The sequence below is a fragment of the Akebia trifoliata genome, chromosome 11, assembly GCF_017979445.1.
Source record: "Akebia trifoliata isolate Shusen 1 chromosome 11, ASM1797944v1, whole genome shotgun sequence".
Classification (NCBI taxonomy): Eukaryota; Viridiplantae; Streptophyta; class Magnoliopsida; order Ranunculales; family Lardizabalaceae; genus Akebia; species Akebia trifoliata.
This window is the reverse complement of record NC_141385.1, coordinates 49,500,088-49,519,235: the sequence shown is the minus strand read 5'-3', so window position 1 is coordinate 49,519,235 and position 19,148 is coordinate 49,500,088. Positions and strand designations below refer to the sequence as shown.

The 19,148-nt window shown below is 34.3% G+C and overlaps 2 protein-coding genes across 4 annotated transcripts; both read right to left on the bottom strand.

The window, feature by feature from the left end:
* Positions 1-53: 53 nt before the first annotated feature.
* On the bottom strand, positions 54-6,766 carry LOC147392381 (transcription factor GTE12-like). 3 transcript variants are annotated; one of them, XM_086458824.1, is made up of 11 exons: positions 6,563-6,766; positions 4,054-5,304; positions 3,865-3,919; positions 3,653-3,793; positions 3,482-3,549; positions 3,203-3,263; positions 2,770-2,853; positions 2,547-2,668; positions 2,361-2,427; positions 651-772; positions 54-550 (listed from the first exon to the last, which is right to left on the bottom strand). In XM_086458824.1, the coding sequence occupies exons 2-11, from the start codon at positions 5,191-5,193 to the stop codon at positions 263-265; spliced, it is 2,148 nt and encodes a 715-aa protein (XP_086314950.1). In that variant the 5' UTR covers positions 5,194-5,304; positions 6,563-6,766; the 3' UTR covers positions 54-262. The 3 variants fall into 3 exon arrangements, with proteins under 3 accessions (XP_086314950.1, XP_086314951.1, XP_086314949.1); XM_086458825.1 differs by having other exon boundaries at positions 4,054-5,268; XM_086458823.1 differs by having other exon boundaries at positions 4,054-5,286; positions 6,563-6,765.
* Positions 6,767-12,378: 5,612 nt separating this feature from the next.
* Positions 12,379-15,189, bottom strand: LOC147392380 (bidirectional sugar transporter SWEET2a-like). The gene is made up of 6 exons (XM_086460127.1): positions 14,852-15,189; positions 13,739-13,775; positions 13,430-13,646; positions 13,180-13,338; positions 12,837-12,956; positions 12,379-12,699 (listed from the first exon to the last, which is right to left on the bottom strand). Exons 1-6 carry the CDS (start codon positions 14,928-14,930, stop codon positions 12,589-12,591), a joined length of 723 nt encoding a protein of 240 aa, XP_086316253.1. The 5' UTR covers positions 14,931-15,189; the 3' UTR covers positions 12,379-12,588.
* Positions 15,190-19,148: the final 3,959 nt, after the last annotated feature.

The window sequence follows — 19,148 nt, the reverse complement described above, 5'->3', positions numbered from 1 at the left end:
TGCATGAATCGGATTCAATACATGGATCAACCCATAAACCAAACCCAGAACCATCACCTGAAAATATAAGCTTTATATCCATCTACTCCTACTACTACAAAAACTTTTATCTTCTCTCCCCTTTTCACAAAAATGACATTTACATTTTGTCTTCTCCCTCTTCTGTGTATTACAATGGTAGAGAGATTTTTAAAAAGAAAAAAGAGAGAGAGAGAGCAAAATAGAGTACTTATAATAACTTTAAACAAAAGAAAAGGTGTATTTATGAAGCAATTTCACCTTCCTCAACATCTCCTCCCCCATTAGAAACTGCAGCTTCTTCCTCCTCTTCCAAATACTCATCCTTCATGAACAGACCTAATCGTTCCAACAGGTTGCCATGGTGACCACCACTCTCCACTGCTGCTCCCAACTCGAGCTCAATTCCATCCACACCCCCTTTCCTTGGTACTCCATTGCCAAGGAGATTATCCGACTCAGAAAACCCACCCAGCATCTCAAGATCTTTTAGGATCGATACGTTCTCATCGATTTCCACTGTCTTCTCCATCTGAATGAGCGTAAAACCGCAGGATTGGGAAAGACAAATTAAGGTGTTGATCCAAACATTTTTTTAAAAAAATTGTCAGAAAGAATACAGTGAATAAAACCTTTTGTAGTGCAATTCGGGCTGCTTCTCTTTCCTTCTCCCTTTGCATCTTCAATTCAGCTTCCTCCCTCTCTCGCGAGGCTGCTTCAGCGGCTCTAATTTGAGCCTCAATTCTTGCCTTCTCTGTTGATTGAAAATAGACAAACTAGGATATTAGCAGGAGAAAATAACTAGACATCTTTTTTTAATAAAATGAAGTTAACAGACTAAAAATTAACTAGTCCTATATAATAGTATATACGAAACCCACATGCCCACTCCGGGTGCAAGACATGTTCATCATAAATTAAACCCAATGAATAAAGTGCATCTACATACATAACTAGTAGCTTTGCACATTTAGAAGACTACAAAGCAGTGTACATGGCATATCAATACAACAATAATATGCGCATTGTGTGCATGGTAATCTAGTGTAGTGCATGATCCATGCATGTTGGCGCAAGTGACAAGCAATGACGATCATGATATCCCACCTCCAACAGTAATATTTTGTATCCCACACAAGCACACCAGAACCTCCAATATTTAAATAAAAATAAGAAAAATAAAAACATATTCTAATATCAAAACATAGTCATGTCCAACAAGTGAACAAGTCATTGTCCAGGAGATGGACTACAACCACCCTATTTTTCAGAAGTCACTTTTAAAAGATAACTAAAATAAAAGGTGGCAATACCTTTCAACAATAGCATGTCTATGGGTGCATCAAGTATTGTACTTCAATAAAGACACATTCCAAACTATAATGTCTCACAATCTTCTGTCCTAGCTCACCTTAGGATGTCTGGCCCAGCCCACCCCACCCCACCCCTTGTCAACCCACACGCACGCACACCCCATAAGAACGTTTGGCCCACCCCTTGTCAACCCACACCCCTTAAGGATGTTTGGCCCACCCCTTGTCAATCCGCACACACAGACACACGCACCCCTTGAGGATGTTTGGGCCACCCCTTGTCAACCCACGCACAGACATGCGCACCCCTTGAGGATGTTTGGCCCACCACTTGTCAACCCACATATACAGACACGCGCACCCCTTAACGATGTTTGGCCCAGCCCACCCCTTGTCAACACACATAAATTCTAGCTAAAATCCAACAGCTAGAATTTGTGAGAGTTGCTAATTTTTTATGCTGATCCACCAAGAAGTGAACCCAAACATCAATAGGGTTAGTGGGCCCAAATAGAGAGCAACACCAAAAAAGTATCTGCATTGATGCATTCCAATACAAAAAAAAAACAAAAAGTGCCGTGTCCTGGATACACAAGCCATGATCAACATTTTTCTTCCCTGTTTTTTGGGAGGGGAGGGGGATGTGGGGTGGGTGGGATGGGGTGAGGGATGGGGTGGGGGTAGCAGTGGTGAGGCCAGATACTTATGACCAACACCTCAGATGCCATAAGGGAAGCTTAGTCATCAAAATGCTTAAAAACACCATCCACTCAAAGAGACACATGGTGGATACAAGATCCAAATGACAACTTCTGCAAAAAACAAACCTATTATCCACCCACACAAACACATTAATATCTATTATTGGCCAAGGTATATGCCTGCGTTTATTCAACACCGTGATCTGGTAGCTAAAATATCATACATCATATCTTTCAAGGAAGAGTATAGCATGCCATCCCTAAGCATGTGTCAGGACATGCATTTCAGGGTCTACAGTTATGCATAGAGATGAGTGGAGTGGATCACCTTCACGCTGCTGCTTTTCTAATCTTTCCTTTTCCTGCTGCATCTTCACTGGATCAACTTTCTCACCCTAAATGATAACAGTAAAACCAGATGATTTCTAACACTGCTGAAAGAAAATTACCCATTGAAACGTCTAATAATAACAATAAACCTATTGATCCAAAAAAAGTAAAAAAATAAACCTACATTGCTCAGGAGTGTTTTATGTTGCGCTTTCAGGATGGTGTCGGCAAAACGGCTCCTTAGCATAGCAGCACGGAGTGCCTTGCTTGGCGACAAATGTCCTTCATATATATCATTCTCCCATCCTAAACCAAACAACAAGAAACAAATTGCCATGTACACACTCAGACAATAACAACAAAAATAAACAATTGTGGCAAGCACAATTCAAAGATAAACAAACCACCTTCTCCAGAAGCAGCAGCAGCGACAGGAGTTACAGGATGAGAAATAAGTTGAATATTTTCTTCATCCACAGCACTTACAGCCCCTAGGAATCATGTCAGAAGTCCAATGTAACAATAATACCCATTAATTTTTTTGACGGGTAAAATAGGTAGCATTATCAAGAAAATACTACAACCCTTTCAACAAATGAGAAGGAAACTTTTTCTGAGTAATATGAAATAGCTAAAGGACGTCTCACAAGCTAAGGACACACCACCTATACATCAGGAAGTGGGACCCATACACTTTTGGATTATTCTCCACTTAAATCATGTGTACAATGCCCCCTAATTTGAAAGTGGCAGGTACTTTAGCCTGTGAAGCACTCCTTTGCTGATGCAGAGTTGCAGAAAAAGATAAAGAAAAAATCACAGTAGAGAAACCTTTCTCACCATCAGAATCATGATCTAACTTGCTCCGTCGCCCACTTGTAGTGTCAATTGTCAGAGGACCCTGGATCCGAGCACAAAACTTCAGTTAAAGTTAATAAAGCACCTAATCTAAAGCAGTGACTCCATAACATAACGTCTAAGATATGGGTATAACTTATAAAAGCGTGCTACTATCATTATTATTTGAAGGTGTCACTGTGTGTGGAAAATATCACACAACCTGGGCTCAAAACCACAACTTTACACTTAAACCTATAAAAAGAAAGTAGTCACATATACCTGGTTGAACACAACACCATGATCTACATGAGTATTATCTCTATCCGATGATCCTTCTGAATCTAAGCCTGATTCAGAACATTAGAAGAACAGAATTAAATCATGTACTCCACAAGAAGTGCAATATCATTCCTTATCGGAACCCAAGACTAAGAAGGGGGTCTAACTAACCACTTGAAGCTTGGGTGAAATCATTGTGACGGCTGCATTGGCAATTCATGCTGCCACACAAACCATTTATGCAGGTGGAAGAACTTGTACATGACTTGACCTTAACAGAACCCCCTGCAGATCTATTACCATTGCCAGTTCCTATATGATAGGCAGCCAATTAGCCCTAAGAATATAGCAGTAACAATCAAGAAAATATTGCCACTTCGTACCTTTGTGGCGGTCCTGTAAAAAGTCCCGTCCACAACTATTTTCAGTTGTAACAGACTGCATGTGCAGTGCCAAAAATTAAAAAATCTCTTGCAATTCAAATAGAAACGAACTAGAAAAAATAGAAACAACTTCAATAAAAGATAAGAATGTAACAATAATTTGGTACAAGCTTGAGAGTAGTTACATACTTCCACAATTCTAGAATCAAGATAACTCCCTAGGACTCTTAGCAACTCCCATGCTTTATTTTCATCAAATGCATCAATGTCCACTTTGATTCTTTCTTCATTTGGACCAACCGCACCAAGTCTCCGTAAAACATCAAGCAAGTGTGGTGGAATTCTACCCTTTGATATTTCCATCAGATATTTCCTCAGCTTCTGCTTCTGTGCAAATGTCATTGACATCTTAGGATGTAAATTTAAGCATGAAGCGGGTGTTTTATGAGAATTTCGCCTCACATTTTGGGCGTTTTTCTGTCTTTCCTTTGAAATTGGTTGTTGCTCAAGCTTTAAGCTTTCCTCATTCCATTTTGTCTCAAGAACTTTCCATCTTGAAAGAAAAATGTCATTTAGACCCCTTGCCATGACATGAACACCATTAGATGGAGGATTATATAACATTGCATTGGAGAAAGTCAACCTCACATCCGCAGCAAACTCTTGGGCGTCCGAATATAGCTTCTTATCGAGTTTGGATTTGATTGTACCCAAGTCCATGGGGTCAGAGATAATAGAGAAATAATCTGGAATATTTAACTTCACTGGATCAACTGGTTGATTAAAAACCCAACCAGTTGGATGAGTCATCAGTTTCTTAAGAATCGCAGCACATTGCCGCAGCACATTACTGTCAATTTTCTGCTTCTTCACCTTTTGTCCATCCAACCTCCCAACAGGTCCACGCTTATAAGCACATTTCACAAATGATTCCCCCTTCGAATTAGCAGCAATGGAAGTTTCAACGAGACAAGAACGATTTTCTGTACTTTTGTGGACCTTAGTCATCTCAGGCGTTCTCCTATTTTTGGCAGCAGTAGTAGTAGGACCACTTTCACTATTTAACGACAACTGTCGGTTTATACCACAAGGATGAGAACTTCTAGTAGCATTATCCGAAATTCTTAGACGATCTCTTCCCACGGTAGACGGGAATTTCTGATTCGGTCTCTCACCTTCTACTTCAATGCTTTCACCTATGTTTCTCAATTGTTTTAGTCCAATCTTGAATTTTGTCTTCAATACTTGATTTTCGGCAGTTGACATAGCTGAGGGATTTAAGAACCGAATAGGAGGGTTTATAGACCGACTTTCAGTGACCATGACCATGAACCTCTTTGGATGCAAACGATGCTTCAGTACTTGTCGGTTACACAAATGATGCTTCCAAGAGAACCATGATCACTAACAACAGAACAAATCCTGTACCATGTTATTCATCTGGTAAGCATCACAAGCAATAATGATATATCAATATACTCCTAAAAACATGGGTAAATAAGTGAAAACACAAGAACAAGTTCTCGAATCAAAATACAACTACCATTCCATTTTTATCGAAAAAGTTAAACTTATTAAAATGATAATATTTTGTGGGGAAAATATTAAACCAGGAGGCTCATGGAATACCGAAAATGCAGGTTTATAGTGGGACCTTTTCGGGATTGTTTTGTGAAGTGAATTATCAATTCCTCGATATATTGGTACAGATAATGCGCTAATTTTCATCATTTTTATGGCATTTTCATCAAGTGAGTCTTTGGGTTGCAACCAATGTGTTAATGCAAGCATAGTTTAATAATTATTAGCGATTCAAGAAAAATAATCCTATAAAAAATTTCAGCAGAATATGCTGAAACATGTCACAATTAGGAGTAAATACACCTTAAAAGTGAAGAAGACTCATGCTTTGTATCTAATTCTGGTCCTTCAATGGTGAATTTATGATCCAAGGCAGGTTTTGTATGTGCTTCTGTATTTTGAATAATTTCAGAAACTTATGTAATTTTCAAATTTTTGCAACAATAGGAAACCCAATTAGTCTTCAAGAAACAATTCTGTTTTTTTTTTTTTCTTTTACTGAGAAACTAACTTTATTTCTTCTGGGTTATTATCTTCACCGAGAGAAATTAAGAATGAAACCTCTGGATATTGTAGTGAAATAAGTACAATTAGGGTTTTAGTATGACAGTCAAGGAAAACTTAGGGTTTCAGTCTTAGACAAGTTCATATTCCCACCACACACTCATCCAAGACCCACTAACAACTTCCAATTCAACTTCAACTAGACAAGACTTGAAATACGAGAAAGAAATCTAAATCAGATATTTTCACAAATTACTAGAACAATCATACAAAAGAGCAACCAAATCTCAAATCAAGCTAACAGAGAAGAGAAGAGGAAAAAAACAAACACTAGTACAAAACACTAATTAAAACAACAATAGATAATCAAAATCACACCGATCATACCCTAATTAACCACCCCCCCCCCCCCCCCAAATGAAAATAAAAATAAAAATCAAGACTGTCACTTGGTTTTTACGAGAAAAGGAAATAGGGTTTTGGATTTGGGGATTTAGGGTTTATGACACGGATGAAATCTTTTCCATTATTTGGTGAAAATCGAAACTTCATTGATTCCGAATAATAGAAAAGAGTAAGAAATTTAGGGTTTAGGGTTTGAAGAAGAACTCACAACTTCACAAGTATCAATCGTAGTGGTGTGAGGAGAACTTCGATCGATTCTCCAATCACTCGTTCGCGAACAACAAAGGAATCTCCTCAGCCCGGCGAAGCAGAAAAAAGAGACCTTCGCTCCTCCGTACTTTGGGTTTGGAGATAAAAAGGTAAAATAGAAAGCTTAGTGTAGAGGGTTTACGAGTTCTAGAAGAGGTAGGGTTTTGGTTTCTTTTACGGCGCGTGATGGTTGATTTAGAAATATCCCCATAGAATCTTTGAGATCCCCCTATTTCTTATTAAAATGGATATATACTCCCTTGACCTTGATATTCTCGGAGGGACTACTATGAAAAGACTAAAATGCTCTCAACTTCAAGATAAATTTACTTAGGGAAAATGAGGACATATATTACCTGGTTAGTCGGTTGGATCAGTTCGAATTCGGGTTCGGAGTATCTAAATGAACTCCATTCATAGGGGTAAGTAGAAAAAATCTGTTTTTAGGTTCGCTTTGGTTTTCTAGTTCGATTTGCTTATGCGCATATATAATTCAAGTATACAAGTTATAATTACAATTATAATCTTAAAAAATTCTAAGTTAAATAAAAATAATTTAAATTTTAAATATGAACAATGAAAAAAAAAAAACTCACTTAAAAAAATATTTGGTTCGTCGAATTTCATGCTTTGATTTGTCGAACTCAACTAAAATTCAGTAGGTTTGTGGTTCATTTGATTTACAAATCCAGCACAAATCATACCACAGACTGATTTGCTTCATACCGATTCATGGTTTTGACTACATAGAAATGAATTGAGTTACAAAGTGATGGATTGCCTGTGATGGACACTGCATTCAACACTCAATTGCATTGTCATAGAGGAAAAGATCTTTTTTGTTTGGTAATATTATTTAGAATTTTGATAATATGACTCGATTTTTGACTAACGAACCGGTGCCATTTTCTCGTTCCTACCCATAGTGAAAAGAGAAAACTTTCTTATATGATCGCTTTGTAACATTCAAAAACATGATTCGATACAATGGAGTTGTAGAGGACAAAATTAAATGAACTTTAAAATAAAATAAAAAATTACTAGTTATTTTTCACCATTGAATTTTATTTTTAAATTTTGGTGATTTTTCGCCATCCTTTTTCAACACTTTAGATCAAACTCAAAAAATAAAAAATAAAAAATATATATATATATATGTATATTTTTTTTAAATATGAATATTTTTATGAAATCTAAAAGACTATGTTGTTGGATTATAAATGTGATAATTAATGTGGGCCTAACAACCCTTTTTAAGATTTAAAATCTAAAAGAATAAATATGTGAACAACTAGCAAGAGAGAGAATTCCTCTATTGATGATGTCATTTGCATCACATCCGATCCAATAACAATCAGATTGGGTCCTAACTGGCCAAACTTGATTTGATGTACATAATCTTAATAGACTTATTATATTTATAAAATATGTAATAAAATTTATATAATTTCCAACATTCTGTCATATGGGACATTGTCAATCCAGATCCGATCCAATAATATATCATATTGGAGCCTTATCGGAACAGATCTTTATCAAAATCTAAATCATTGATCCAGACCCCAAATTATCGGGCCAGAACAAATCGGATTTTTGAGTCTGATTCGGTCCATTAACAGACCAAATTCACATCACTAAAACACCCTCCATACGTCAACACGTGGCAAAGAGAGACAATGGGAAAAAATGAGAAAAATTCCACTCTCTCTTGCTCACAATGGAATAAAAAGGAAATCTGAAGGCATCCAAAAATATGATCCAATGCCACAAAATTCGATGTGAAGGATTGCATAATGCAAATTAGGAGTGTCAATGGATAGTTGAATATTCAAATCCAAAAAATCAGATATCGGATTCAAATTCAGATACTTTTATATATTCGAATCTTTGTCGGATATGTATACGAATACGGATCCAAAAAAACGGTTCGAATCTGATAATATCCGATTCAAAATAATATATAATATATATTATTTTATTTGATTTATTTTTTATATAAATAATATAATATATATTATTTTATTTATTTATTTATTATATGCATAGTATAATATATATTATAATTTTTTTTTAATAATAAAAAAATCAATTGGATAAGGAAAATTGTATTTTTTTTAATATACAAATTATTCGAATTCTAATTGAATATTATCCGATATCCGATAGGATAATCGGATTCGAACTCGGATAGAATTTTAAAACATCTGTCAGATTCGAATTCGGATATCAGATAAAAATTTCGGATTTAGATTCGAATATTGGTGTATCCGTACCGATAAGCATTCATTGATAGCCCTAACGCAAATTATGCGAAGTCGAGCATGCCTGCCATGTAGGATTTTGGAGTTTTCTTCCCACATTCTTTGAACTATGTGAGATATTGTTAACAAAAAATAACCAAAATACCCTCATCACCCCCTAGACAATAATTGTGATTTTTTTTTCTTCTTCCAAACCAAAACTTGATTTTCATCTTCAACTTTATCCTATATTTTCTTCAAATTTCAAACCTCAACTTCACATTGGACTTCAGGGAAAATATATAACAATGGAATTTTGGGTAGAAAACCTAAAATTAAAATAACATATTGAGATTTCAAGTTTGAAAGATTAAGTTTTTATTAATCTTTGGGAATAAAAATCATATAAGATTTTTGAAGAAATAAAAAACCATGGAATTTTCCATATGAAAATTTTGAAATTTTTTGCAAAAGTTTAAGGTTAGTTTGAAAATAATAAATTCAGAGAAGAGTTAACAGATTAAAAAATTATGCATCAAAGTTAAAAGCTTGAATGTGACTGGTTTTTAGGGAAAAAAAATTCATGATTTTGAAAAAGAAAAGGCATTTAAGTCATTTGAATTAGTTTGAATTTATTGAGTAAGAAAAAATCTAGGTATGCATAATTGGAGAGGGAAATGTTTTTTCCATTGAGTCGTGATAATTTGACTACCCCACGTGGCAAACTCAATCGACTACAAGTTCAGGAACCGTAGATCTTTTCTCCTTGGGATACATGGTTGCACTTCCTCGTAAAATGTGTATCTTGAGGGAATCAAGTATCTCAAGGAGTGCAAATCTACAATTTCTGAACTTGTCACATCAGGTAGTCGATTGAATTTGTCACGTGGGGTAATCAATTATGATGACTCTTTTCCATTTGTCTTTCTCACCCCATCTCCAACCTCTACCACCCAAAAAAAAATGTTTTTCTCATTAAGCTCTGCATTTTCATTTTTTTTTTAGTTAATAAAGATAAATAAATAAGTAACTCATCATTAAGAAGACTCTGTTAGGAGATCGAAGAAGAGTACTAGTAATAGGTAAAATGCAGTTTACCTTAAGAGGTTGACAATAGAATTTTAGGATTTTTTTAAATTGTTTGAAAAGAAGGGCATCTTGGTCATTTTGTGAGTCATCCCGAGTAGACCGAAGCAGGGACATGGAGGATGTAATATCGAAATCACCCTTTTTTTGGGACTAATGACAAAATGGCTAAAAAAACATGCACAATCTGTACTCGGTTGACAAGGCAAATGGATAGAAGCGTAGATTTTTTTACTTGTGTATCCCGAAGAAAAAGATCTATGATTCTGTGCACTTGCCATGTCAATTGAGTCCAGATCAAGTACAATTTTTCAAGTCTAAATTATCACAACTCTTTTTTTGGGGGTGATACTTCGTTGTCAGCTATTAAGAAGGAAACATTACGAGCCAAAGCATTTTATATAGAATCGTGATTTTATGACTCACCCTTGGACATACTCTCCCTCTACTCTCCTGGTGTGGCATGTGCATTGAGTCACAGATTTGTCCTCGGAATACACAACTACACATCCCCCCAAATTGTGTATCCTGAGGAAAAAACCATGGCTTATGTACGTAGTACATCCTTAAAATCACATTGGTTAGTTTTAAAATTACAAAAATATCTTTTACAATGTAATCTTTAAAATTACCATTTAAGTAATATTTTAAATTACAAAAATATCTTTAGAAGGATTGCAATTTTACCTCTAGTTCTCTCACTAAAATTTCAAACGAATTTTTGAATGATCAATTAATGACATAACGAAGTGCCATGATACACTGAATTCCTAATTGTATGTCATGTACCTAATCCCCCATTACCCAGCACCCTTGCGGCACTAAAGTTAATCCCCACGATATAACTCAAGTCTACCTTGTCTTGAGTGTCCTAGGAGTCGCCCCCATCAACCCATCTCATTTAGACACACACACACACACACACACTCAAGAGAAAGATCAATCAAACACAAACACACACACGCTTGTGTTGAGCTTGGAAACTTGAAGAGTTATGGATGTTCATGGCCTTAACATGGCTCGTGTGGCATATTTCATGGCATGCGAACCTTTTGGGGTCATAGAATGGGCTAACATTTGTCAAACGCTTTAAAATTCAGTTGTGCAGCTGGAGTTTGGTTATCTCCCAACTCCTTGCAACACATTTGCTAAAATCCAAATGATTAATGAAAAAAACTTACCTTTGGTTGCTTGGGTTTGGATGGAGTCTGATTCTTGACATTGGCTCATTCGATAAAAAATGAGTAGCAAAATAGTTTTATATGTGAGATACAAAGGTTGGGATAAAAAATGTATTTCGAGAATATATTACAGATCTCTAAGATACATCTCAACCATTGGATCTCACAAATACACGGTCGAGATTGTGTGTGAACATATGAGTTCACATTATGATTCTTCAGATCCCAACCCTATATTTTTTCTTTTTTGCTTAAGGGGCACATGTCAATCCACCATGTCTCTAAGAACAACTTCACCATTTAATATTTTGCCGCCTTAAACAGGTATAGGTTGATCATGTATGTTCCTTATTGGATAATATATAATCTCCAAAACAAATATTGGTCAAAGAAATAATAGGGAAAGGACACTTTAATATAAAATACATCACCAATGTGCAAGGCGTGCCAATCTTTTAATTTCTTATTTTTGGAATATATAATGATGTCTAGAGAACTAATGTGACTAGCCATGAAAATGAAAGAGAAAAATAAATTAAAATAATCAAAGTAATAATAACAAAAAATAATGATTAGTTTAGACATATCCCCTCCACGTTTGGTCATCATTAGAGATAACCCCTATGTTTTCAAAAGTGATGATATAACCCCATGACCTAGGTTTTGTTTGAGACACTGGTGTAAGATGACTTAAATGTCCCATTCGTGGTTTTACTCCCGATCTTCAAGTTCTTCAATCTCTATGGGAGATTATTTTTGAACCTATTCATCCTTGTCTTCAATCCATTGTTTTAACCTTGTCTTAACCTCTTGTAGAAAACACTTGATTTTTCTACCCAAAAGTCCTATCTCGTTCTTGAGGTTTGTAGGTTGAAGATGAATGTAACCCAAAAATCTAAAGATCGAAGCTTGAGGGTACCAAAATAAAATTCTGAAGGTTGAAGTTTCAGGTTGTATATGAAGGTAACAGGTTTGGGGATACCAATCCTTGTACTTTTCTAAATATCAAGTCTTTTTATTGAGGGATAAAAATTGAAGGGACTACCCAATCATTTAATTTATCTCACAAAGAAGACCTAAGTCAAGGGGGCATGTGATCAGTTTGAAACACAGGGGGTATCTCTAAGTCTAAATCACACCAAACAAAATAGTGATCTGTTTGGAAGAAAAAATGGGTTAGGGTAGTAAAGAACAAGACAGACGATCATATGAGATGTCATCGTAGTTTCAAAGTATAAAGCTTAAGCAGAAAAATTAAAAAGACAAGCTCAGAAGAACGCGGAGTAGCCTTTATACTCAATAAGATTTTCAGTAGTTCGACAAACCATGATGTTTTGGATACATAAACAAAACATGATTTCGCTCACCCATTTACAATCTGTAACTTGTCTACTTGACAATCAATGCAAGACACCTAATAATATCAAACAAAAGAATTACAAATTTGTAACAAAAACAAATAATTAAAAAAAGCACCTTCATGCATAAGACAGTAACGGTTCTCTTGAATCTTCACTGCATTTTCGGCTGAAATAGGCATACAACGCCAATTGTATGATCCCTAGAATGACTCCAATCCCATTTGGGACCTGAAATTCATAAGGAAGTGTAGCCAACAACATTAACTATAAGAACATAAGGTAATAACCTCCGAAATGCTATTTTAAGACATTAACACAAATACTAAAACAAAGCAAAACAATATATGGGTTTACAGGATTCTTACATAAATAAACGCATCAAACTTCAACACTCCATATGCAAAGAAAGAGATGCTCATCAAGAAGGTTGAGAGGGAAAGATAGAATGGCATGAATTCAACGCTTCTTGTCCGGATCACCAAATTCTGGAAAGGATATTTAATATTAAATATAAAAAAGCAAAACGGATAAATTTAGGAGTAAACACAATCCTGAAAACAAATCAGGGTGAATGTTCAAGATGAATTACAATTATAAATAATGGGAAGGCATGATATCCAACGAAGATTTAAAAAAAAACAAAACAAAATGAATAGATTTAAGAATCAACAAAACCCTATAAGCAAAAAAAAAAAAGAAAAAACGTACAATTATAAACAATGGCGAGGCAAACATGGATATGAGAGAAGCAACACTCAAATATCCAACGACCATCTTCCTCGTAGAAGGTTCAAGAAACTCCATACTTGTGTACACTATGATCCCAAATATGGCAAATACTGCTAGCAACAAACCTGACATTTTAACCTGCCAGACACGTTCACGTGGGTTTAAATAAACAACACCATCAAACCACATCAAAGTAACGAATTTAAGCCACATTAGAATGGGGGGTTACCTTTTTAGATTTCTCTGAATATATAATGAAGAGGACTACATAGGTTAATTGGAAAACTGCCCCAATTGAATTCACTGTAGCAACCAATATAATACCAGGGGATACAGTGGGCATTCCATACCATAAGCAGATTAAGCAGTTCAAGAGACTATATATATAGGGCAATCCTGAGAATTGTTCTGTTGACCGATTTCGAATGATTCTAATAAATGTGGGTCTGAAAAGAAGATATAGGAAATACTAAGTTACAAATGTTTGTGAAAAATTGTGCATTTTTTTTGTAATTAAACAGATGGGAGTGAAACTTACACTGGTGACAGAAACAACACAAATGCAAAGAGGTTCCCTGCAATAAACACAATGGATATTAGGGAGCTATCCTAAAGCTTATTTTAGCCAAGTTAAAAAAAAAAAAAAAAAACTACTAGAGTTCGACAACAAAGCAACGAATCCATCAAGGTCTCCATGATTGCATATGGAAAATGGTTTTCGTTGAAAAATGCGATTTTCAGGTGTATGATTAAGCATTTACCCTGAAAAACCATTTTTACAGATCCTAATATTATTGGATCAAGATTACCGCCAACCCCAAAACTAAAAACCAACTCTAGTTTCGACATTTTCTTGGGAGCAATCAAACGATGGAATTCATTTTCCATTGATCAGGGCCTCTATGATTGCTTATGGAAAATGGTTTTTGCAAGAAAATGTGATTTTCAGGAGTATGATTGCGCATTTTCTCTGGAAAATCATTTTCCAGTTTGGTGGGATTATGTATTCCCATCCCATAGAACCCCAAGGAAAATAATTTTCTCACCTCCTAATGATACTAGATCAAGATTACCCTCAACCCCAAAACCAAAAGCTAACATTAGTTTTCATTTTCTAAAGTAATCAAAGTCTGGAATTCATTTTCCCATTACCATTTTTCGGAGGAATTCATATTCCTTAAAGACAAATTCCCTGCAATCATACAGATCCTCATTTTATTTTTTCTCCTACAGGGTTGATAAGCATTTCTTCTCAAATCTCAAAGCAAGTCATCATGTTTATTTTGAAAAAATTGTGGATATTTTCTAAATTAAAGTGACATAAGAACCAATGAGAAGATTGAATTAAACCCAAAACCATCCTTCATTTTGGGAAGAGAACGTAGAGGTGAAGAAATTAGTTTGATTTCCCAATTCATCAACAAGAAGTAAAATCACCCAAACAATCCCTTGAGTGATTGAAGAAATAAAATATTTTTTCTTTCTTTTCTATCTATCAACAAAACCCAAACCCATAATAATTATTTCGAAATAAAACAAGAAATTTCTTTCAAGGGTTCTTGATTCTTGAATGCTAATCAAAATATTGAATATGGGTTTTCTTTCTTTTACACAAATAAATCAAAAATACAACACGAGAGAGAGAGAGTACCGGCGACTCCAGCTCCATAGCTGCAAACCGAGTAAGTGGAGCCAATTACAAAAGAAGCCATCAAAGGATTCAATGGCATTGAAACAAAACAAAATCTCTCTACAACTCAAACATAAACTCTCTGCAACCGAATCGCACAATACCCACAAAATCTCTCTCTCTCTCTCTCTCTCCAACTCAAACCCACATAAACTCTCTGCAGTCTGCAATCGAATCACTCAAAACCCACAAAATCTCTCTCTCTCTCTCTCCAACTCAAACCCAGATAAACTCTCTGCAGTCTGCAATCGAATCACTCAAAACCCACAAAATCTCTCTCTCTCTCTCTCTCTCTCTGCGACATTAATATGATACATAGGTGTTGTGTTGTTTTAAAGTAAAATTAAGACCGCCAACTCACTATTACAGGTTTTACCTTCCTCATGTCAGTTACCCCACATTTGGTCGGCAAAGAGACCTTCTAACACTAGCCTGGACGGCCATTCCAGAATCCATTCCCTGTTATTAAACAGGATTTTGCTTGCCATTTGTGATAAATTGCTATTAAGCCTTTAAATGGACCGGGTCCTATCCAACGGGCATCCATTAGGATGAATCCGATGAGAACCCAAATTTCGAATTGATCAAATTAGCCTTTAATTTGCTTATTTTCTATAAATAAATTATAATCAATTTTCTCTAACTCTCTCTTTCTCTCTAACTTTTTTTATCTTCAAAAATCTAAAATATTAATTTTAAAGCTTCCTTTATAATCATATTGATAACTATCTTTGGATGGAAGGGACAAGGTGTATAATACCTTCTTTGTCCTTCAACAGAATTTCCTTACTTAGAATTTTAAGTAAATATTTACTTATCTATTTAAATATGAGAGTCACTATAAATTAAAAAAACAAATTTCAAAATAATTTTATGGTGTTCATTCACACCTTAATTAAATGGTGACAACTCAAAAACTTAAGTAAATGAATTCAAACTTTTGTAAGATTTCGATGCCCATGTATCTACAATACTTTTAAATAATGAAATTATAATAGGTTATCAAATCAAATCCTTATCAGATTAAATCACCATCATCAAAACCAAATTCTAGTTCCACACTTGAATTTTTATATCAAAACAAATTGGATTTTGAGTTTGATTGATCCACTAAACTTTTTAAACACAGTTCTTACAATCCATTTGATTATCGATTTCTTCTAATTCACTTGTCAAAGGTGTGGTTCGACAGTAAGACGTAGCGATAAGAGTATGTTTCTTTTGATCGTGAATTTGAAATTAAATGCAACCTTTGAATAAAATTGGCACACAGGATTGTGGGTTCAATGTGGACTTCTAGGGAGACTTTCGAATACAAAGTTATATTTTATAATGAGTCTTTACCTTGAATTGCAATAAAATTGAAATTTTCAAATTTTGATTCATATAACTTATTTAGTTACGTTTTCCGCGTGGAGTGAGAAATCTGTCAAAGACATGGGACGTGTTGAACGGTGAAAAGTCGTTTGGCCCCACGACATCAATAATAACATGGGCAGAAAACCTTCGTTTCGTGGGAATAGAAGTCTGTTATGCCAGTCTAGAGAACAGATTTTTTAAAGAAATTTATTAGGACTGTGCTGGCCACACCACCCGAACTGTGGATATGAATTACTGTACATTTCTTTATAATTTTTTTTTTGATAAAGACACCTTAATTACTACATCCAGATCCATCGACATTGATTTGGAAAGCGAAAAAAATTCCAAAAATGTGCGTTTAATTCAACAGGGTAAGCCGATAAGGCTGACACATCATTACTGGTCCAGCTTTGCTGTTTTCTTATGTAGAAAAGGCTTGATGTCGTACGTTGTGTCACACTCCTTTAGGTCCACCATCCACAAACCTTATATATTCAATCATTGGATCTTGTTCCCTAAAATAAAAATATCTTGTGGCAAATGCAATTGGTTACACCACTTTATAAGAGGTTTTTTTTGTTATATATATATAATTAATTTTATTTATATTATAATTATTATTAAATTTAGAAGTGGCATGTGCAAATGTACATGTCTATAAAGGATTTTTTTTGTAATTTAAAATATTAATGAAATGGTGATTTTAACGATAGTACAATAAAAAATGATGATTTTATAATTTTAAAAATTAATTAATGTGATTTTAGGGATGTGACATTGTAATTTTCTTGGTATTTAATCAAAATGATTTTGAATATATTAAATTTAATTGTTAAGGTGTATGCATTTTTTAAATCTAAAATTTGGTGTCAAATCACGTCTTCTTTGCGTCCTCTCATTATAATAATAAGAGTCATGATAATAGAATGCTCTTTTTTTTCTACACTCCCTTTGTAGAATCATAGATCCATTGCTCCGGGATACATAAGGATAAATATTTATGATTCTGTAAATGTTAGGTAATAAAACGTACAAAAAAGAGTGTTAGATTATCACAATTCTAACAATAAAACTAATTTTCACGACTTATTATTAGTATTAAATCACTTTTTCTTACATAGTGTTGATATTTTAACTAGAAAGTCTTTATTCGATCAATACTCAATTGACGTGGCACGAACATGAAATCATAGATTTGTTTTCTCGGGATAAACAAATGCAAATCTTCATAAAAGATGTGCAATTGTGTATTTCGAAAAAATAGATCTATGATTATGTTTTTGTGCCACATCAACTGAGCATTGAGCAAGTGAAGACTTTCTAGTTAAAATTTTTTTTTATTTTTTTTTATAAGGTCTACACATCATTGTTCTATTAACATTTTTTAGTTTATAGGTCTAATCAGTGGGATTTGAGTCACAGCAAATGTGTCTCATCAAGCATTTGAAGTTAATTAACATAGCAAATTATAATTCTCACCTTTGGATTCTTTAATGACGTGTCCTTTTGGCGCTTTCATATGTATGGCATTGGCTGACCGTTTCACATGTTTGTACGGGTATATCCGCATATTCCTTCGTCAAAATTTTGATGCGGACATCTTAGACATAGAGGTGGTGTTTGTTTGCGCTATTTTTCAGTGCTTATTGCTGAAAAAAATTAAATTCAGCACTATTTTGATGCTGAAAAAAAGTGCTGAAGCGGTAAGCACTTCGCTTTTTTCAACACGGACAAGTATGTCCTTTGTTTTTTTGAACATGGACAAGTATGCCCTTATTCTTAAATGGATATTACCTCTTATATCCCATTAATAAGTATATAAACACCCCACAAATTAATAAATCCACACCATAGCTAAATTATTTTGTCTTATATGGGTTAAAAGTTTTGGAATGAGTTGATTTTTGGTGAGGATGATCTCTACAATGAGGAGATCATCTTCACAAAAAATCAGCACATCTTGAAACTTCTAACCCTATCAAAACAAGTTCAAGAATCGTAAATCGTCCCTTTAAAAAAAAAAAACTATTTTTAACGAGTTAGAAGTTTCAAAATAGACTGATTTTTTGTGAGGATGATCTCTAGACCATATAAACCATCCTCACTAAAAAATTTGCTCATTTCAAAAACTTTAATCCATATAAAACAAAACAAAAAATGGCTATAATGTGAGTTGTCCTTATTAATTCATAGGGTGCTTTTATAATTACACATCCTTCATTTCCATCGAAAATTATTCATCCAAAATTAAGTTCTTTTAAAGTTGATTTCAAATTTTAGTGACTTGTATGACATTATTATTTTTAATTTGAAATTTGTGGGTTTTTATAAATAGAAATTATTATTTATAAATTGAAGATTATTCGAGTATTATTTATTATTTAAAAATAAATTGTATTTTAATTTTATAAGAAATAATATATTTTATTGTGTTTGATAATAAATAAGCATTTGAAACATGTAAACAATGTATAATATGATTGTAAGGGTAATAAAGACAATTTATCAGTTTCAGCAATGTGTAACAAACATGATTCAGCATCTAAACAAACTACTTTTTCAACACTTAAATTCAGCGCTTATAAGTTTCAGCGCTTAATGCTATTCAGCACTTTTTTTTTTTCAGTTTAACAAACAGCACCATAGAGTCGTCCTCTCCTCCATTGACCATTGTAAACTTTCTATTCTCACCACTCCTGAAAAAATTGGTTAAATTCGTAAAACCTCCCACTATGTCCTAAGGTGTTTGAAAATATATAACAAAAATAATGTATATTTATGATATTGGATCACAGATTTGCTTGAATCCAAATTGAGTCTTGGTCTTAAGTAATTCAAATTCTCTCAAAAAGAAAAGACAATGAAAATGTTACAACTTGTTACAAAGCTTATTGGA